At 37.2% G+C, this 23375-nt stretch overlaps 1 protein-coding gene across 1 annotated transcript in view; it reads right to left on the bottom strand.

The window, feature by feature from the left end:
* Positions 1 to 23245, bottom strand: part of USP6NL (USP6 N-terminal like) — a 204359-nt gene extending 181114 nt beyond the window's left edge. The window contains exons 1-2 of the mRNA XM_023734370.1: positions 23114 to 23245; positions 4889 to 4975 (exon numbers count right to left, since the gene is read on the bottom strand). Coding sequence (XP_023590138.1) covers positions 4889 to 4892 — 4 coding nt within the window. The 5' untranslated portion in view covers positions 4893 to 4975; positions 23114 to 23245. The remainder of the gene's footprint in view (positions 1 to 4888; positions 4976 to 23113) is intronic.
* Between the last annotated feature and the right edge of the window lie 130 nt (positions 23246 to 23375).

Genomic DNA, 23375 nt, shown 5'->3' with positions numbered 1-23375 from the left:
CTAGAATATATGAAGAAGAACGTGGCATCAGAAATGGAGGAAGACTCATTAACAACCTGTGATATGCAAATGACACAACCTTGCTTTCTGTAAGCAAAGAGGTTTTGAAGCACTTATTGATGAAGATCAAACACTACAGCCTTCAGTATGGGTTACATCTTAACGTAACGAAAACAAAAATCCTCACAACTGGACCAATAAGTAATATCATGATAAACAGAGAAAAGACTGAAGTTGTCAAGGATTTCATTTTACTTGGATCCACAATCAATGCCCATGGAAGTAGCAGTCAAAAAATCAAACAACATATTGCATTGGGCAAATCTGCAAAAGGCCTCTTTAAAGTGTTAAAAAGCAAAGATGTCGCTTTGAAGACTAAGGGGTGCCTGACCCAAGCCATGGTGTTTTCAATCGCATCACATGCATGCAAAAGCTAGACAATGAATAAGGAAGACCAAAGAATTGATGCCTTTGAATTATGGTGTTGGTGAAGAATTTTGAATATACCATGGACTGCCAGAAGAATGAGCAAATCTGTCTTGGAAAAAGTATAGCCGGACTGCCCCCTGGAAGCGAGGATAGTGAGACTAAGTCTCACATACTTTGGACGTGTTATCAAGAGACACCAGTCCCTACAGAAGGACATCATGCTTGGTAAAACTAGAGGGGCAGCAAAAGAGATGAAGACCCTCAGCGAGATGGACTGACACAGTGGCTGTAACAATGGGCTCAAACATAGCAATGATTGTGAAGACGGAGCAGGACAGGTGTCATGGACTGTCCCCCCAAAAATGTGTGTATCAGTTTGGCTGGGCCATGATTCCTGGTATTGTGTGATTTTCCTGTATGTTGTAAATCCTGCCTCTATGATATTAATGAGGGAAGATGGGCGGCAGTTGTGTTAGTGAGGCAGGACTCCATCTACAAGATTGGGTTCTGTCTTGAGGCAATCTCTTGAGATATAAAAGAGAGAAGAGAGCAGAGAGACAGGGGGACCTCATACCATCAAGAAAGCAGTGCCGGGAGCAGTGTGTCCTTTGGACCCAGGGTCCCTGCATGGAGAAGTTCCTAGTCCGGGGGGACACTGATGAGAAGGCCGACAGAGAGAGAAAGCCTTCCCCTGGAGCTAATGCCCTGAATTTGGACTTTTAGCCTACTTTACTGTGAAAAAATAAATTTTTCTTTGTTAAAACCATCCACCTGTGGTATTTCTGTTATAGCAGCACTAGATAACTAAGACAACTGGGCAGTGTTTTGTTCTGTTGTACATAAGGTCACTATGAGTTGGAACTGACTCAAAGGCATCTAACAATAACAATCCCTACAAGTTAAAGTCCTTATTTCTTAGAATATATATGACCTAGACCCTGATTTTGTCTCCTACAGTTTTATCTCTCACAATCTCTCCAATTTCTATACTTCAAAATGCTCAACCACTTCGCAACACATATGTAGAGTCAAACCTTCAGGCCTTTGCTCTCCCTGCTCTCTCTACTGGAATGCCTTATCCTGTATATTCATGCACACACGTTTCTCATGGGAACAGCTCAAATTTCACCTAAAAATAATGCATGGAATAGCTACCACGTACTAAGGACATTTCTTAGGAACACCTAAATTTATGCAATATTTATTAAGTACCAATTAAGTGCCAGGCACAGTGTTTCGCACTAGTAATAAAACAGTCTTTGCCCTCAAGGAGCTTACAGGTTAGAGAAAGAGAAGAAGTAAATAGGCAGGTGATTTTAATACAGTATGATAGGTATTAGAATGAGACAAACAGACTGTTTTGGAGAAAAAGTGGGGTAGGGGTTCACCTAGCAAGCAATGCATGGATGACAGAGGAACTTTAGGAAGAACTGCCTAGTGTTTACAGTGTTTGTGTTCTGGATACAAAAAGAGGGCAAGCAATTAAAAGAGCTAATCCTGAAAATAAAGCCAGAAGAGAAGTAAAAAATAAGAAACCTTAATCGTGATGCTAAGGAGTTTGGACTTAGAATTATTCTAATATCAATGGTTAAAGCCCCGAATAGTTTAAACCAAACCCATTGCCATCAAGTCGATTCCAACTCCTAGTGACCCTATAGGACAGATTAGAACTGCCCCATAGGGTTCATGGAGCAGCTGCTGGGTTCAAACCACCCACCTTTCAGTTAGCAGCAGAACACTTAACTACTGCGCCACCAGGGCTCCTCCAAATAGCTTAGCATGTTTATATTTCTGTGTTTTTTAAAAAAAAAATCACTTTAAAGCTGTTAGAATGACATTGTTCATTCTTCACTGCTCCCCCTCCTTTACAACAAACATATAGCAATAATAAATGCGTTGCCGTCGAGTTCATTCCGACTCCTAGCGACCCTACGGGACAGAGCAGAACTGCCCCATAGGGTTTCCAAAGATGTAAATCTTTGTGGAGGTGGACTGCGACATCTTTATCCCACAGAGTGGCTGGTGGGTTTGAACGCCAACCTTTTGGTTAGCAGTCGAGTGCTTTAACCACTGTACCACCAAGGCTCTTAATAATAGACAAAATATAAAAACAAATCACTAAAATGGCATAGCCATGCCCCAAAACATGTTAAACATCTCTATGGATCAGAAATCTAACATAAACACAAAGTGTTACTCAAGCTGAAGCCACAAGGCCTACTGGGCTCTGGCTCTCAAAACAGGAAAAGGCAGCAGAATCCTGTGGGTAACTGTAAATAAAAATATTCATATGGAGCAGGGTCAGTAGGCAGGCTCTTTGCTTAAAACCAGGGGCTGGGGTGGCACTCTTCCTTAATTATGAAATTAGACCGGAAAACACTTCTGCTAACTGTGCTGGAGCTACAGCATATAAGCAGTTGCTGACCTGTTGCCACCTGACTCAGTGACTGAATCTGTGATATCTCCAACATCACCATGAGGCTGGGGCTCTGACCCACTAACACAAGACCTAATTATCATCTGAGAACTCCAGAGTCAGGCAGAAACAACTGCAAAACTGCTAGACCAGCAAGAGAAACCATCAAAAAAAATTTAAAAAGAGTGAGAGGAGGGGAAAAAAAAATACTTCCATCAGAATGTGCCTGCAAAATTATAGAATGTGAAGAAAACACCGACAATATCAACAATCACCACATGAATTTACTGCAGGCAAAATGAAAAAAACAATCGAGTGATCAAAAAAGACTTTTTAAAAACTAAGTATGTAAAAGATCCACAAAGAGATAAAGAAAAAATATCTGTTTTAATAGAAGAAAAAGATAGTAAAATAAAAATAAGCAGAAATGAAAAAAGAACTAGTGGATAAAAAAGGACCAGTTAAAAGTCTTAAATAATGAATGACAATCATTCAAATTAAAAAATAAAAATATTTATGTGGTACAGGTATTATTAGTTACCTAACAAACCATCCTTCCCCATCTGTCTGCCTCCTAACAGAATTCTCATTTTTGATGGATAGCAGAGCTAGGCTGCTAACCAAAAGGTCGGCAGTTCAAACACACCAGCCGCTCCTTGGAAACCTTATGGGGAAGTTCTACTCTGTCCTATGGGGCTGCTATGAGTCGGAATCAACTCGACAGCAGTGGGTAGTATACAAGACACAGTGTTAAACACTGAGATTCCAAAATGAAAGGTATATGGTACCTACCCTCAAAAAACTTAACCATCTATAAAACAATGTTGCTGACAGAACACTAACACTGCAAAGTATGATGAAATTCAGTTTTTTCCAAGAATGTAAGAATTTTTTAAATTAGAATGCTCGACATTCCTTTCTTAACTTTCATGAACTCAGATTACCATGTTCATTAGTTAGCACTTCACATTAGAAAAACATTCTCACAAAATTTCACTTGAATAGAGCTGAAATATCAAAAGCTGTTTGTTTCTTAATCTATATTCGAATGCATCTAGCAACTATCCGTTTATTAAAATGTACCACTGAAAAGTCTTAAAAGTCAAAGACCATTTCTTGCAATATCATTCTTAGTAGAAAGCACTCAACAACTGTACAATAACATCAGCTTCATATCAATTACCTAATGAATTACTTAAACTGACAATGAGAAAAGCTCCTCTCTTCATATTAAGTTAAGCAGAATCAATATGAACAATACGCAAAACTTTTAAACTCTTAATATTATATTCCAATAAGGAAATGCTCAGTCACAATGCTCACAAAGTTTCCATAATCAGAAAATCTGTACTTGTGTAAAGTACATCAAAACTGCCATAGGATTTCATTTAGGGTTAAATCTCAATTCTTACCCCACCCTCCAAAAGAAAACAATTAATACAAAATAGTAAAATTCAGTTCTCCTATTCACAGGAAGTTGATAGGAAGGGCAGAAAATATTATATATTACATATAACTATATATATCCCTTTACAACTGAGATGGTAAAATCTATATCAAATTTGGTAAGTCTATAATATAACTTTGTTTCTTTGTTCCATCAAAGACTTTGATAAAAAGATTGGTTTTTTTTCCCTTAAATATAGTGTTAACTCATGTTACACAATGGTTAAGTTTCACACTCTAAAACCTCTGTTTATCATGGTCAACAGCAATTTTCCCTATCCATTTTTCTAAAGAGTCATTTATCAATGGCTACTCAATAGAAAATTTTAGACAACAGAACTAAATCAACCAAGCAGCTAATGACACAGATCTTCCTCATCACATCAAACTTCTTAGAATAAATCAAACATCAAAAAAGTATCTACTTATTTTATTTAATAAAGACAAGTGCACAGTACTAGAATGAACCATAGATTACTCAATCTCTGATGAAGTGACACAATTCCATTTGTCCAGCAACAAATTTTCTTTTTCTTTTGTTTAAGTACAATACTACAAATGCCTCGAAGACCCCAAAAATGAAATAAGCACACTTACTCATGACTGGAAATGTCTCTGTATGTTGTCCGAATCAGATATTAAACCAAAATTTGCTGTCCAAGGTTTCTCAGAGGAATACATGTCCTAGTCAGAAAACAAAGAGAAAGAAATAGTATTTTCTAAAGGTCAGTGTTTAAGACGGTTTTCTAAAAGGAAAGGTGGAAAATAATTAGTTTCAAAATGTTTCTACCATTTCCAGGAGAACTCCTTGCTGTCATCTGTTAAACATAAAAAATTGGTTACCAATCTTAGGATGTGATTCAACTCACATTTTCCTTTTTCTGAAACAAGTTACTTCAAAAAGTAAACAATATGTATAAAGCAACTACAATACAGAAACTTACTAATGGGTGTCCGTTGTGTTTGACTGAACGTAAATGATTCATATAAGCTCTCAAATAAAAATCACCAAATTTACTGCTCTAGACTTCTTCAGTTTTCTTCATTATAAAAGTAATATGAGTTCATTGTAAAAAAAAAAAATTGGAAATTACAGTAAAGTACAAAGAAAATTTCTCTCATAACACAACACCCCTACCTCTACCTAATCATTTGGGGGCATGATTCCTTTCAAAGCATTTTTTCCTAATTATTTTAGAAATATACTTGATAAATACTACATAATATAGGATTTTGTATTTGGTTGTTTTCACCTAAGAGTAAAACATAGAGTATCATCTTGCATTATTACAAACACAAACTTAACCTGTTGCTAAGATTTACATTATAAATCTTCTCTCATAATTAATAAATTAACGAAAATGAGTCACAAACGGTATTACTACATTTAAACATAACCACAGATGTACAAATGCCTCCCCAAATCTAATATATGTAATTCCATAGATAAGTTAAGATCATGTTTGATACAAACTATACACTTCTGCTACCTCATGAGTGGCTTCTTTTATAAACTGTTAAGCTATTCCTCCCTGCAATCACAAGAAGTGATGGTTACTTTATTTTCTAAATCAGTTAAGAAAAGAGCATAATACTAAGAAGGTCTACTTTTGAATTAAAGTTAAGGTAACAACGTTTGCCTCATCTATATACTTTGCTCGTGTCATGTAATAAACGTGGGAAATATAAATTTACAAAATGAAAAAAGACTGCATCAGCATTTGTACGCACAGCATGGTACACATACTGTAATTAACAGTAGCATATAATCATCCTGCTGCCACGTAATCACCTGACTCCCCATCAGACATGCTTTCTTCTTTATCTTCAGAGTAGATACTTATTAAATGATTCTCATTTGCAGATAAACCAATAACCCCAATGGAAATGAGAAGTTATATGGAAAATCTAAAACAACATATAATTTACCTGTTGGTTTTAGAATACATGATGAAAGTTTCCCACAATAAATATACTTTCTTGATGGTGCTTGATTTAGTCTATTACATTTGTTTTCCCTCCTAGGAAAAAATAGACCTGGAGCATGCTGAATGACAACATGGAAAGGTAATCCTTGTTAAAAATACACAAAGTAGACTAAATGCTCACAGATGACCCAAGAGTTTACTTATATTTATACCTGTAGAGTCTAGTCTCTTTGCCCAAGGACGTTTTTCTCTGTTAATGTTTATCTCAAGGTTTTTTGTTTTTTAATTTTAAATTCCTAAATGGTAACTCAAAGCACCTTGTGCTATGTAGTGCCTCCATCATGCTCATAATCATAAAGAGCCTAATAAATACTCATTTAAGGATTAAAGTTCTTAATATATTAAAATTTTTCTCAGTACTGAAAACAGTAACCTCAAAAACATCAAGATAATAAAACCTAATAAGCACTGGATTTATAACCTTATCATCTGAAGTGATAAATGTACAGTTTTACAATTTACAAATACAGCAACAATGCATGTTAGAATTAATGTAACGTGTCATGAAGTAGTACTTAGAAAATATTTATAAACCGGTCACTTGTTCAAGATTTTTGCTATACTAATCACAGCTTTAAAATGTAGATCCTCCCACCTACTTCTGAAGAAGTCTACCAATTCTTTTAAGCAATAAGGCAGCTCAGCAGCACATAAAACAAAATTTTCAGATTCCTTTTCTCCTCTCTTAAACACTATACCCTCCCACTGGATATACAAAAAAGAAAGAAAAACCTTACTTTGTTTTTCACACCATCCAAAATGGAAAAAGCAATTTGTCTTAAATCTGCAATTTCACATACAAGGTACTTTAGGAGTATTCACCAGTATTTCTGCAAAATCTTGCCTTTAGTATCATTTTCCAGGAACTTGAGCCATTACTATGTATTCTTAGCATGAAAGTTTATACCCATGTTAAACTAAAATGGTTCTTTCAAGTGACTCCTTCAACTTTGGCAATAAAACTTGACATGCATGAATCACAAGGCAATAGCAGCCCTAGGGATAGCCAATCCTGACAAAGAACTCAGGATCTAGTTAAAAGGAAAGCTCCATCTTATCTTTTTCTAACCTGCGGGTGCTAAACATGGCCTAAAAATGATTTCTGTCACTTTTAGGGAGTTAAAACCTCTGGACGTATCTAAAAGGATCTGACTTTTATAACATAGATAAGAGCAGTCCTGATTTTAATTATTTTTAAATTTAAATTTAATAGAATTATAAGCCACAACATTTGGTATCACATTCTATTGTTCTTAATAATAATATCATTTCAGGAGGCCAAATTAACATTAACTTATTTCATTGCACAGTATCTTCTCCTATGAAACAAAGAACCACAATTGCCACCAAAAACTAATGCAATCTGCATTTTCTACTCTCATCACAAATTATAATTTAAAAGAATCAAACTTACCTGTTATTCCAAAACAGTAAGTAAATCCTCATATAACAGAAATTATGACAAGAAATCTAGACATTTTATTAACAAGCATTAATTAGCAACTGCTAATTTCTAAAATATTTAATAAATATTTTATTTTTATAAAGAAAAAAGAAGTCTACCTCAGAAATAGCTAGCATTTATTACTTAGATTTTCCTGATCCCTACAGCAAAATCAACAAAAGCCCTTTTCTAGTTCTCTAATACCACCGTTCCCTGTGATTGGTCAAGCTTGTTTTGTTTTTTTCCATCCATTTTCAAGATATTTTTCTCTCAGAATACATATATATTCTTTTATGTGCTGTCACATAAAACACTGGTACACACAATGGTACTAAGAAGTTGAAGATGATATGCAAGATCTTAAAATCTTTAGCCACAGTTCTGTTTTATCTTTTTTCATCCTTAAATCCTTTCTAGAATACAGGAAAAACAAAAACAAAAACAAAAACAAAAACCGCCATTGCCAATGAGTTGATATTGACTCAAAGCGACCCTATAGGACAGAGTAGAACTGCCCCACAGGGTTTCTAAGGAGTGGCTGGTGGATTCAAACTGCCAATCTTTTGTTTAGCAGCCAAGCTCTTTAACTACTGCACCACCAGGGCTCCAGAACACGAAGGACAAATTAATTATTTACTTAATTCTCTCTCATAATTTTTAACTACATGGTGTCAGTTTCTATTTGAAGAACTTCTATTACTCTTCTGTGAACTTTTCCATTTTTATTATTCTAGATAATAAGTAGCTCTCCAACTAAAAATAAAACTGTCAAGGATTTTTTTCCCCAGTATTTTTGTGTTCAAATGGCTTCGGAACCCTCTTGCTATATGACATCTAAAAACTCTTGATAAAATACAAGAAACATCCTTAAGAAACTAAGAGAAATCCTCAGAGACCAAAAAATGAAGCTGAAGCACAAATACAGAGTGCTAAGAGGGCAATGAAGTCAGCAACTGCCCTAGAGACATTTGACAATCTTCCACAACCAAGCTGCACTGTCCAACACAGTGGCCACTAGACACATATGGATACTTACATTTAAATTAATTTAAATTATATAAAATTTTAAATTCCCTTCTTCAGTCATAAGTCACATTTCAATAGCCACTTGTGGCTACTAGCTGTCACACTGCCCACCTCAGATAGAGAACACTTCCATCATCATGGAATATTCTATTGGACAATACTAAACAGCTTTCAATTTTAACAGTCATGCTTAAGACAGAAGACAAAGTCTTCAGCTATACAATCTGGTAAGTTGAACTATAGATAAATACATAAACCCTGCATCCATAAAGGACTGTACCCTCAATTAAAGGATATACTAGCAATAAAAATCTACTCTTCAAAGGGAGACTATAAGGAAACTTTTCCCTTGACTCTAGGTGCATTTGTGAGTTGGGAAGGAAAAGGAACTATTCCCTGAAAACTTATAACCAAAAGCCAACCTTCACAAAGTGTTCAAATCCACACTACTTATATGTTGTGAAAATCGGTAAGCATAGAAATTAAGTGGTCCTGGGTTGACAGAATCCTCAAATGCAAATCTGCTCTGGAGGAAAGCACCCTTAACTCAGATCGCATATGAATTTCCACAGACAAAGTTATAATCACAAGCTCAAAATCAAAAACTATACAAAATAAGCAAGATTCAACAAAAGTAATAAATAGCATAGTCACAACTTAAAAAAGATAGCAATTATGTTTAAAAACATATTATGAAAATATGCACAAAAGAAAAAAACAAATTTGGAAAAAAACAAATGAAAAATAAAGTAACTAAAATTAAACCTCAAAGAACAGGTTCAGTAGATTAGATACACTGAAGAGAGAATTAATGGATCAGATGAAAGATCTGAAATTATCCAGAATGTAACAAAGGAAGACAAAGAGATGAAAAATATAAAGGAAGATTAAGGGGCATGGAAAATAGGCTGAAAACATATGTATACCTAATCGGAGTTTTAGAAAGAGATGGGGAAGAGACAACACACAAAAAGAAAATGGCTGAGAATTTTCTTGAACTGATGAAAGATACTAATTCATATATTCAAGTTCAACAAATTCCAAAACACATAAATTAAGAAGAAATTGACACCTAGATATATCATAATTAAAAACCCACTGCCATCAAGTCAATTCCAATTCATGGCGATCTTGTAGGACAGAGTAGAACTGCCTCATAGGATTTTCAAGGCCTTAAATCTTTACAGAAGGAGACTGTCACATCTTTCTCCCTTGGGGTGGCTGGTGGGTTCAAACCGCCAACCTTTTGGTTAGCAACCAGGAGCTTTAACCACGGCGCCACCAGGGCTTCTTCAACATGTAATAGAACTACAAAACACCTAAGACAGTAAGTTCTTAACAGAAACCAGAAGAAAAGGTGGATTATTTACAAAGGAACAGTCAGACTTTACAGCTGATTTATCAGCTACAACAATTGAAGTCAGAAGACAGTGGAATAGTATTTTCTAAGTGGTAGGAGAAAATAACTGTTAAGCTATAATTGTATACCCAACTCAGCTAAACATTTTTTTCAAGAAGCAAAAACAAAGACACTTTCAGACACAAACTGAGAGGATTTATTAAAAACAGACCCTCATTAATGATGCTTCTAAAATTACAGTTCACAAAGATGGGAAATGACGCCAAAAAGAAGGTCTGAAATATAGGAAAGAATAGTGAGAAAATACTAAACATGAGTAAATGTAAATGTCTTAGTTATCTAGTGCTGCTACAACAGAAATACTTTAACAAACAGAAATTTATTCTCTCATAATCTAGGAGGCAAGAAGTTCAAATTCAGGGCATCAACTCCCGGGGAAGGCTTTCTCTGTCAGTTCCGCGGGGAAGTCCTTGTCATCAATCTTCCCCTGGCCTAGGAGCATCTCAACGCAGGGACCCCAGGTCCAAAGAACATGCTTTGCTCCCGGCTCTGCTTTCTTGGTGGCATGAGGTCCCACTCTTCTCTGCTCGATTCTCTCTTTTACATCTCAAGACAGACTGACTCAAGACACAACAACCTAATCCTGCAGATTGATTCTTGCCTCATTAACATTACTGTCTCTAATCCTGCCTCATGAACCTCATAGAGGTTAGGTTTTACAACACATAGGATAATTACATCAGATCACAAAATCGTGGACAACCACACAACACTGGGAATCACAGCCTAGCCAAGCTAATATACATTTTGGGGGACACAAGTCAATCCATAACAGTAAACAAATATTAGAGGTACAATTTCTAAATTGGGAATTACAAAAAGAATCTAAAATACGGAACAAAAACATCATATAAAACCTAGGAGGGAAATAATAGAATTTAAAGTATTCCAAGTTTCTTATGTTGTTAGTAAGGAAGAAGATGTGGCAGATAGTATTTTTTGGTCACAGTTCGTCCTTCCTTCTCTCCCCTGGCGATGGCTTTCCTGGGGATTAAGTATACTTCTCCATCTCATTGATTTTTGGCCTGGCCAAATGACAAATGGTTGGAATGTGGGCAGAAGGGACACTGTACCGGTTCCAATTGGAGACTTTAAGAACACTGAATTTGTCTGTGTTCTTTTGCACGCCTATACTGCACCATGAGAAAGGCATGTCCCAGGTAGCTGCTAGTCCCAGAATGGGGATATACTTGGTATATCAATGAAACCAAACCCCAGTTTACAGCCAAAACCAGCCAATCCCAGCAGAAACTGCAGAGCTAGAAATAAATGTCTGTTGCTGTATGCCACTGAAATTTTAAAGTTGTTACACAGCATTATTACAGCAAATGGAAGCTAATATAGAGTAAAGATACTAACTTTAAATGTAAATTAATTAAACTTTTCTAGTTAAAAAAGCTATATAAAAGAAAATCTAGTTACATGCTATTTGCAAGAAATACACCTAAGTCATTAGGACACAGAAAGGCTAAAAATAAAAGCACAGACACCTGAAATATGTTGAATTGGCAAATGTTATATACATACTCTTACAACAATTAAAAAAGAAAGCTACACAAAATAAATAAAAACATAGAAAAAAATATACCAGGCAACCAGGCAAATACTAACTAAAAGAGACATACAGCTATACAGTCTTTTACCCATGTACTAGAAGATTTTTTTTTTCAAAAATGTTCATAGCAATGCTGTTTGTAATAGCAAAAAACTGGAATGTCCATCATAATTATGTTGTCCTTATACAATTAAGGATTATGCAGCGTATGAATGAACCACGCATATGCATATCAACAAATAAATCTCACAAATATTATTGAAGAAAAGAAGCAAATAGCAAAGAAATATATATACAGAAAGATACCATTTATATAAAGTTCCAAAATACTAAGTTTCTGCCACTCATCTGTCAATTTGTCATACTGTGGCAGCCTGCATGTTGCTGTGATGCTAGAAGCTATGCCACTGGTATTTCAAATACCAGCAGAGTCACTCATGATGGACAGGCTTCAGCAGAGATTCCAGACTAACACAGTTTAGGAAGAAAGGCCTACTGAGTTCTGAAAATTAGCCACAACAGAACATTTATGGGTCACAACAGAACATTGTCTGACTCACTTGCTTCGGGGGAATCAATTGCTGGAGGAGAACAACATGTTTGGTGAAGTAGAGGTGAGGGAGACCCTCGGTGAGATGGACTGGCACAACAGCCACAACGATGGACCAGAACATGCTGGCAATCTTGAGGATGACACAGGACAAAGCAATGTTTTGTCCTGTTGTACACAAGGTCACCATGAGTTGGAGTCTGCTCAACGGCAGCTATCTATCTTTACCTATATATGTTTAGATATATATGCAAATGTGTCAGAATCAACTTGGGAACTAACAACAACAACAACAACAATGAAACTATAAAGAAAAGCAAGGAAATGTCAGACCCCAAATTGAAGCTGATGGTTTCCTCAAGGCAGTGGTGGGACAGGAGTAGGGAGATGGGATCAGGTAGGGTATTAGTAATGTCTATTACTTCAGCTGGGGGAAGGGAGAACATGGACATCATTACATAGTAGTCTTTATGTAACATATATTACATACAGTCTTGTATGAATGTAATATTTTATAGCACTTTAATGAGAAAAAGCAAAACTTTCCAATAAAATTGAGAAATGTAATGGTTATAAGTAAATCAATAAATATATGTAACCACAAGTATAAAAGAGTTAAATGTATCTACACTCTTTAAGCCATAATTAAGAGAGACAGCTGTAGTGAGTCAATTATTTCTTAAAAGACAAATGCTAATGATAGACAGTTCCACTACAAATTTCAAGATAACTTTTATGTGAAAAGACTGATGATTATACATTATCCATGTGTAGAAGCAGCTGGCCTACCCAAAGAGTTGTATCATGCACGCTGTCTGATCTCAGCTGTCTAATCACTGAAGCTTCTGACCTCACCTTCACAGTTGTGCAATCCAAGCTCATTTCCTTGCAGAAATTCCTAGGTCCTACTTTTCAAAATTGTTATTTGTTGAAATACTATCCTTAAAAAAAGGGCTTTAAAAATCTTCCTTCACTGAGCATTATACATAACATAAAAAATGTATATAAACGACTCAAATGTCCAATAATAAGGGATTGATCAAAGGAAGTGTTCATTTACATGTAATGGACTCTCAGGCATCAATTAAAAATGTATCAAAGAAATTTAATGACAGTGAATGAGTGAAAGAATGAATGCTCTGCAATGTGCTTTACACAACTTTATCACAGAGAAATATGTGCTGCTAACCGAAATGTTGGCAGTTCAAACCCACCAGCCACTCCGCGGGAGAAAGATGTGGCAGTCTGCTTCCATAAAGATTCACAGCCTTGGAAACCCTATAGAGCAGCTCTACTCTGTCCTATAGGGTCATTATGAGTCAGGATCAATTCAACAGCAGTGAGTTAGGTTTTTTTAGTTTTAGTATAAGAAGTGATTTCTCAACCAATTAAATTTTTTTCCCAAAGGCTCATACACCAATACTTAAATGATTAATGTTCAGTTTTAAAATTCATAGCAGATAATATATAAATTTATTATTCATTCAATAAATATTGAATGACAAGCTACTATGAGCCAGACAGTGTTATAGGCACCGCAGACACAGTCATGAAGAAAAGAAAGAACTTACCCTCACGGAACCTACATTCTAGTAATTCTAGATTCTTCCTTTCTTAATTCAGATTCACTGTCCATTAGTTCAAAAATATATGTTCACAGCAGATTCCCAGGTAATGTCTTCTCATTCCAGATAAAGAATAACTTCAGTTAATATTAAAGTCATTATTCATTCACATAGAAGGTCCTACCACTATACTTTCACAATTCTCGGGCTTTCTAAAAAAGAATGCTCTTTCTGTAACACCCCTGAAACACAATGCTAAATTCCCACAGCTATAAGTATTTTCCTAGCTCATGAGAAGTAAAGCAAAGCTTCTGTCATTGCTAGAGTGAAAGGAGGTTTGTTTATCTTATTCACTAAATCAACAAAGTACTTCCTGGTAAAAAGATCAAAGAAAGAGATGGGCCTAACAGCAAAATGAGAAATCCTCTGGTTTCATCGGTTTGTTTATACATGTATGTTAATGAAGCATGAGATAAGGAGGTCAAATTTCCCCTTCTACAGGTAGAATTTACTAGGCTTCCAGGAGGACTTACCAAATTCTAGTGACTTTACAGTGGTCAACACGTCAACTTCTAGGTATTCAGGAAAACAAATGTCCTCTACCACCAATGACCACCCTGACAGGGAACACAACAGAGAGTGCCGGATGGAGCAGAAGAAAGGTGGGGTGCAGAACTCAAATTCTAGTAAAAAGACCAGATTTAACGGTCTGACTGAGACTGGAGGAACACTGGAAGGCATGGCCCCTGGATTCTCTATCAGTCCAGAACTAAAACAATTTCCAAGGCCAACTCTTCAGACAGGGATTGGACTGGACTGTGGGACATAAAGTGATACTCGTGAGGAGTGTGCCTCTTAGCTCAAGCAGATACAAGAGACTAAACGGGCAGCTTCTGTCCAGAGGTAAGATGGGAAAGCAGAGAGGGTTAGGAGCTGGTTGATCGGACATGGGGTATTAGGGGTGGAAAGGAGGAGTATGCTGTCACAGTACGGGGAGAGCAGTTACGGTCACATAAGAACGTATGTATACATTTTTGCATGGGAGACTAACTTGAAATGTAAACTTCATTTAAATTACAACAATTTGAAAAATTTTAAAAAAAAACAAATGTCCTTTCCAAGTCTTAAACTTCAGTTCTAAGTATTTAAGAAAACAAATGTCCTTTCCAAGTCTTCCTTAACTTATCTCACTTAATAGAGAGGTAAGCCTTTCTAAAGTGGCTTATAACTTGTTTACATGTTATATTGGTGAATTCTACCAAACATTTAAAGAAATGATATCAATTCTCTACAATTTGTTCCAAAAAATAGAAGCAGAGGGAACAATTCCTAACTCATTCTATGAAGCCAGCGATAGTCCAATACCAGAACTTGACAAAAACGTTAACAAGAAAATTACAGACCAGTATCTCTCATGACCATGCCCCTACACATCTATTAAACCAGCTGTCATTGAGTCAATTCCGACTCATGTGTGCCAGAGTAAAACTGTGTTCCAGAGGGTTTTCACTGGCTGATTTTTCAGCAGTAGATCAGCCGGCCTTTCTTCCAAGGCACCTCTGGGTAGACTCAAACCTCCAACCTTTCAGCATGCAGCCGAGTACATTAACCATGTGCACCACCCAGGGACTCCACATACCTATTAAAAAGGCTAAAATTCAAACCACTGACAACACCAAATGCTTAAGAGGTTGTGGAACAACAGAAACTCTTATTCATTGCTGGTGGGAATGCAAAATGGTACCGCCACTTTGGAAGATAGTTTGGCAGTTTGTTACAAAGCTAAACATAGTCTTACCATACAATCCAGCAATTGTGCTCCTAGGTATTTACCCAAAAGAGTTGATAGCTTATATCTACACAAAAACCCGTACATAAACGTTTATAGCAGTTCTATTCAAAACTGTCAAAAATTGGAAGCAACTAAGATGTTCTTCAACAGGTGAATGGATAAACAAACTGTAGTACATTCATACAATGGAATATTATTCAGCAATAAAAAGAAGTTAACTCTCAAGCCATGAAAAGACATGGAGGAACCTTAAATGCATACTGATAAATGAAAGATGCCAATAGAAAAGGCTACATACTGTATAATTCCAACCATATGACATTCTGGGAAAGGCAAAACTATAAAGACAGTGAAAAGATTAGTGATTGCCTGGGATTGGGAGTGGGAGCAGAGGGGGAGTAAACTGAATAATCCACAAAGCACAGGGCATTTTTAGGATAGTGAAACTATTCTGTATGATACTATCATGATGGATACATGCCATTATGCATTTGTCAAAACCCATAGAACTGTACAACACAAAGAACAAATCCTAACGTAAATTATGGACTTCAGTTAGTAATAATCCATCAGTATTAGTTCATTGATTGTAACAAATGTACCACACCAATGTAAGATGTTAATAACAGGAAAAACTGGGAAGAGGGAGAGAAAGTATATGGGAACTCTCTGTACCTTCTGCTCAATTTTTCTGTAAACATAAAAATGCTCTAAAAAATTGTTCACTGAATTGTACACATAAAAACCGAAGTCCAAATGTTTCATCACAATAAAAATTTTAAATATAGGCTATTGTTTTTTTAAACTAAGGGAAGAAAAGGCACAGCAGATTTGAAAAACAACTGAACTGAAGTTCTAGAAGAGAAAAATACAATGACACAATCAAGAACCCAGAGAAAACATTTTAAGAGCGTATCAGACAGAGATGAAGACTAATTTAGTAAACTGGAAGATAGGTCAGAAGAAAATATCCAGAACAAAAAGAGAGACAGAGACAAAAGAATGGAAAATATAGAAGAAAGGTGAAACTCACAGAGGCTACAGTGAGAAGATCTAACATTGTATAACTGAAGTCCCAGAAAGATTAAGCAAAGGAATGGGGAAGAAGCAATATTTGAAGAGATGATGGCTGAGAACTTTCCAAAACTCATGAAAGACATCAAGTCACAGCATCAAAAAACTCTTATATACCCCAAGGAGAATAAGAAAGAAAGAAAATAAATCTGAAACCCAAAGACAAAAAGAGTATCTTCAAAATAGCCCAAGAAAGAAACAGATTATCAACAAAAATAAACTGTAACTGACTTTTCAGTAGAAACAAGGAAGCCAAAACATTATAGAATAATGTCTCCAAAATGGTAAAAGACACATACACACCCCCAATCTAGAATTCAACCCAGCAAAATGTATCTTTCAAGAATGTAGGTGTCCCATGTTCACTGCAGCATTGTTCACAACAGCAAAAAGATGGAAACAACCTAGATGCCCATTAACAGATGAATGGATAAACAAAGTACGGTACATACACACAATGGAGTAGTACGCAAGGATAAAGAACAATAATGAATCTGGGAAGTATCTCACAACATGGATGAATCTGGAAGGCATTATGCTGAGTGAAATAACTCAATTACAAAAGGACAAATATTGTATGAGATCACTACTATAAAAATTCATGAAAAGGTTTACACACAAAAAGAAACAATCTTTGATGGTTATGAGGGAGGGGAGGGGTGGGGATGGAAAAACATTAAAAAGACAATAGGTAAGTGGTGACTTTAGTGAAGGGTAAGACAGTACACAATACTGGAGAAGCCAACACAAGTTGTAAAAGGGAAGGTCATGGAAGCTCCATAGACACATCCAAACTCCTTGAGGGAACAAATTGCTCGGCTGAGGGCTGTAGAGACCATGGCCTCAGGCAATATCTAGCTCAACTGACATAACATAGTTTATAAAGAAAATGTTCTACACTCTACTTTGGTGAGTAGTGTCTGGGGTCTTAAAAAAGCCTGTGAGCAGCCATCTAAGATACTCCACTACCATTTCGGTAGCAAGGGAGAATGAAGAAAACTAAAGATACAAGGGAAAGATTAGTCCAAAGGACTAACGGACCACAACTACCATGGCATCCACCAGACTGAGTCCAGTACAACTAGATGGCGCCCAGCTACCACCACTGACTGCTCTGACAGAGGTCACAATATAGGGTCCTGGACAGAGCTGAAGAAAAATGTAGACCAAAATGCTAACTCACACACACACACACACAACGATCAGACTTATGGTTTGACAGAGACTGGAGAAACCCCGAGGGTATGGCCCTGGACTCCCTTTTAACTCAGTACGAAGTCACTCCTGAGGTTCACCCCTATCCAAAGATTAGACAGGCCCATAAAACAAAACGAGACTACTTGGGCACACCAGACCAGGGGCAATAACTACAAGGCAGGACGGGACAGGAAAGCTGGTTATGGGGAACTCAAGATCGAGAAGGGGAGAGTGTTGACATGACATGGGGTTGGCAACCAATGTCACAAAGCAATATGTGTATTGATTGTTTAACGAGAAACTGATGTGCTCTGTAAACCTTCATCTAAAAAATAAAATAAAGTGAAATAAAGACAAACAAAAAGTTAAAAAATTTGTCAATACTACATCTACTTTAAAGAAAATATTAAAAGGTGTTTTTCAAGAAGGAAAATGATTCTAGGCAGAAGGTCAGGGATGAAGGAAAGAATTAATGAAAAGAAAAGGCAGTAAATCTACTGGAAAAACAAAAGAAATAAGTCTCATGTAGTTGAAAATATATATGTATCTAAAAACATGACAACTAAAGAAGAAATGAAATTATGTTAATTTTTTTAAAGGTCTTGCACTTCCTCTAAAAAGGTGAAAGTCCCAATTAATATTACACTTCCGTAAGTTGAGAATATATATATGGGAATTTCTTAGGTAAATACTAAAGGAATAGTAAAAAAAAATAATAATAATCCCAAGCTAATAAAAAGGGAAAAAATGGAATAATTATCTTTAAAAACCAATCCAAAACAAAGCTAGAAAGAAGAGAAAAGAGACCATAGAACAGGTAGAACAAATATATATATTTTAATTAATTTTTAAACGTCAATGTCAGTAAACAATTATTATATGTCAATTTATTATTTTGATAACAGGCATCAGGAAAATACACAGAAACACCTAACTGCTTCTCCCCCACCCTAAACACACACACATATAACCCTAACCTTTGTAGATTTTTTCCCATAGTAACTGGCTTTTCAAAAGTTTATTTCACCTTATCTTTTGTTATCTTACCATAGATACCGTAACAAACATTTAAATGTCCAAAAACAGAATAAAAAGAAATAGGAACAAAAAGCCTTGAGAGCCTACTGGCTTTATAAATATTACATTAATTCCATAATAAAATATTAATTTGTGATCATCAATCTATATAACATTACTATGAAATTAAGATATTAAAAAGCTTAAAATTAATATCTCTTCATTTAGTTCATGAAAAATCTTACCCTAACATTTAATACATTTGCTAGTTTAGTAAAAGGAAAATTCCAGTATAAAATTGCTTATAACTTTTTCTACATTCATATCAAAGTCAGCATGACAGAGGTGCAAAGCATACATCATACAATAATTAAAGAATCTCTTTAGAGGCAAAAACACTCAAGCAAGCAAAAGATGCAATCTCAGAATTACTCTTAAACTTTCTGTAAGCAAAAGAAATTACCTGCTGTTTATTAAATATTTTTATTTTAGGGTGGACTGCTACTACAGTTTTGTGAAGACTGGTATTCAGTGGTTCAAACCTACCAGCAGCTTCATGGGAGAAAGATGTGGCAGTTTGCTTCTGTAGAGATTTACAGCCTCAGAAACCCTATGGGGTAGTTTCTACTCCTTTCTGTAGGGTCACTGTGAGTTGGAATCGACTTGATGGTAACGGGTTTGGGTTTTTAAGTTGTTCAAAAAAAAAATGTAATCAAAATTAAATTAAAATACTATCCTGATATATAGCATTAAAGAAATCAAAGAACCTTTTATTTAACATTTAATCTCAATTTTACAGACACAGAAACTAATAAACCAACTAAAGTTCTAAAAGTAAATGCCAAAGTGAACAGAGAGCTATTTCCAAGTCTACTGTGGCCAACCAAACTAGGCTGACTCCCTTTCTGTAATGGCTAAAATAAAACTGAGTCACTTTGTTCAGATGATTAAAGTATGGTGCTAAGACTTTTTCTATATAACAAACACTGATTATGTGCCATGCAAGGAACTAAGGGAGCCCTGGTGTCGCAGTGGTTAAGAGCTACAACCAAAAGTTTCCACAACCAGTTCGATTACACCAGTCACTCCTTGGAAACGCTATGGGGCAGTTCTACACTGTGCAATAGGGTCACTATGAGTCGGAACTGACTCAACGGCAACAGGTTTGGAGGGAACTAAGTAATAAATAAGTAGTCTTAATCCGATTTTCACAACAATCTCTTCAGGGACTGTGTACACGCTCTTCTCTCCTCCTGAAAGTTTCCCAATCCTCCAACCCTCCTTTTCATCTACTACATCCTCCTCATCCTTCATGTCTTCACTTACAAGTCAGTTCCTCAGAGAAGCTTGCCCTGACTCTCCCCAAACCAAGTTAGGTTCTCTAGTTATAGATTTTATAGTTCCCTGTACTTTCCCCCAAAGGACTTATTCCACCTGTTGTTGAAAACAAGGTACCTAACACAAACTCCTTAGGTACACTGAAGGCGTTCAAGAAATACTTGAATAAACAAATTAATGAATGTATGATTCTCTTCAATTTTAAAAAGAAACAGGCTTTAAAAAGTAAAGTAATTTACATGAGGTGACTCTGCCAGGAAATGGTACAGAGCAGTTGAGAATCCAAGTTTTGTGACTAACTCCCATGCTCTTTATTACTATACAATATTGAAGTGTGCTACAAGTCAGATTTCTTTCAAATTAATATTATTTTTGTACTGACTTGCACAGTAAAAACAGAAGACACCTTCTAAAAGAAAAGAAAAAAAGAGTCTCTAAATACAATTAAATCACATCCCAGAATGTAACATGAAGGGACCAACTATAACTTTCTGATAATTAATGGCTTGAATTTTGTTGATAACTAGTTACAAAATAAGAAAGGTTAACGTGAAATTGCAAACATAAACCAAAAAATGCGATCACTGTCTCTTTCTCGAGATCAGAAGTAGCAACTCCCAAAGTTTTCGTGTTTCTGCTAGGTGTTCTGCCAGCTTCAAACTTTCCTAGCACTTTTTAACCAAACTAATTTTGTTTGTTTTCAATTGCTACTAGCTTGAACTGACTGGCCTTTTCACCCATCTCCACTGGCTACAAAAGATAACACTGACTTGAGACAGATGCCACATGGTGGCAAAGACTGACCAATGCAACCTATGCTTGGTACCTGGAGGCCCATATTGGGCCTACTGTGGCAAGTAGTTATCCCAGTTCCCAATTAATGCTTGAGGATGATCTGGCAATTAACTGATGGTGCCAAAGCTGATACTGTTACTTGCTGGCTTGTTTAACAAACAGCAGTTATCTTACTATGAGTTATTTGCATGTCTACACATAGAGTCACCATGAGTGGGAATCAACTCATGGCAACTAACAACAACAATTTGCATGTCAAAACATTGTTACAACTGGAAATGGGCTGTCCTTAACAGAAATATGTACAACAGAGGGTCTGACAGCCCAGTAAAAATAGTAAATAGGTACCAACACTAAGATTCAGAGCCCAAATTGTTAATGTTTGGCAAATGATGCTTCTTTGAATGCCTCTGTGACAATTTATTAATTCCTTAAATACATAATCTGCCAAGGAAATTTCTGTTAACTCAGGATACCTATACTTGAAATTAAGACTATGCTTTTCCTTTCAAAGCTAATTTATATTGACTTATATTTTAATTGCCTATGTAGAACACAAGGAGCCCTGGGGGCACAGTGGCTGTTCCAACCCACCAGCAGGAGAGAGATGTGGCAATCTGCTTCCTAAAGATTAGTTTTGGAAATCCTACTGGGCACCCAACAACAACATGTAGAATACAAAACCGATCGGATCAACATCCATTTTAAATAATAAACTAGACCACATTTACAAATTTTATAAAAGAATAGCAAACTCAAAAATATTTTTGTTAATTTTAGGGTTTTACAGAGTGAGAAATAAAACCAAATATATCACTGATCATTTTATTCTGGCTAATTTGTTATCCTTATTAAGATGAGTTAATAAAAAAGTACCCTGGCCTCCCTCTGACAGAACTTTCCAGAGATTCAATATATGAAGGTGATCTCTAAAGTTCTGTCCAACTTTTCTGAGCTATGAAATATTTGATATCTATCCCAAAGATTTAATTATCTGTATAAAAGAATTAATATAGGATTGAAATCACTTTCCTCCAGCAAACAATATATTTAAGACAGTGTGCCCACTTGTTTTCCATTTGTGTTGCATTATTTCCAATGACTGGGTATTGTCCCAATTCAACAATCCTTCCCAGAACCATTAGGGACAGTGCACATTAAAGTCTACTGTCTAAAAAGCATCTGTGGATTAAACGGGGGGTGGGGGGGTGGAAGAGGGGAAGGATTAATCTTCAAATTATAGAAATGTCCACTCATTGATTCATAGACTTCTCGCATTTTCTGCCATTACAATAGCAGGGAATAACCGTTCTCAAGCATTTGAAACGTCGCACCATTATACAGTTGCTGGCTCCAAACTATTCTGCCAACTTCGCAAAGGCGCACAGATTTCCAGGCTTCCCAGATCCCTTATTTAACCCATCCTCCCCTTGCCTAGTCGAAACAAAGTTCCGCGGCATCAAGGCAATAATTGAAAAAGAAAGAAGTTTGCCTCAGTCCTGCCCACTTGGTCTCTAGAGGACGCAACTGAAACTTGCAAAGGAGACCCGTCTCCCCGGGGACCGAAACTTGCATGGGGGACGGGGGGAGGGGGAGGCAGCGGGTGCACCTCCCCCAGTATCTGGTCAACTCCGGCCCCTCCCACGAGCCCAGCTTCATTTACCATCAGGTCCCCCTGCCTCCGGGTCCCCACCAGACCATCCCCGCACGCCCCGTGCGCTGCGCCCCGTCGCCCCCCACAAGGCTTCTCCTCGACCCGCCGCGCCCCCCACCCGGCGCCCGCCAATCTGCCAATCACACCCGCAGAACCCTACAATCAGCGTTCTAAGGGGGCACCAAGGACAGCCCCGCACACGTTTCCTGAAACCCCGTCCCGGAGCCTGCCCCCTCGAGGGCTGACGGAGAGAGAGCCGCAGCCTTGTCCACCTCCTCCCGGGTCTGGGAATGGCGGCGTCCGGCTCCCCGGGGGCCAACACGAAGTCACTGCCCAGGGAGGAAAAACCGGGGAGGCTGCCGCCGCTGGCTGGGCACCTGCGGTGGAAGATCGGGAAATGAAGTTACCTCAGGACTGTCCCGTCGGTGGAAGATATGGGGAGTGGGCAGAGGGGAGTCCCGGGCCGCCGAGCAGGTCCCGGCGCGGCTGCGCTGCGCGGCGGCGGCTGCTGCTACCGCAGTGCCCTCCACCCCATTGTTTCTCTTCCAAGAGGATCCCGGCGAAGCTAAGCCCGGGAACCAGGAAGTTCCCCGGCGCGACACCTCCTGCCGCCGCTATGGAAACGGCCCCCGCCTCCTAGGGCGGCCCACCCGGGACCCCGCCTCCGCG

This window comes from Trichechus manatus, unplaced genomic scaffold, assembly GCF_000243295.1.
Source record: "Trichechus manatus latirostris isolate Lorelei unplaced genomic scaffold, TriManLat1.0 scaffold00067, whole genome shotgun sequence".
Lineage (NCBI taxonomy): Eukaryota > Metazoa > Chordata > Mammalia > Sirenia > Trichechidae > Trichechus > Trichechus manatus.
Note: the sequence above shows the minus strand (reverse complement) of the source record. Positions and strands in the feature narration are given on the sequence as shown.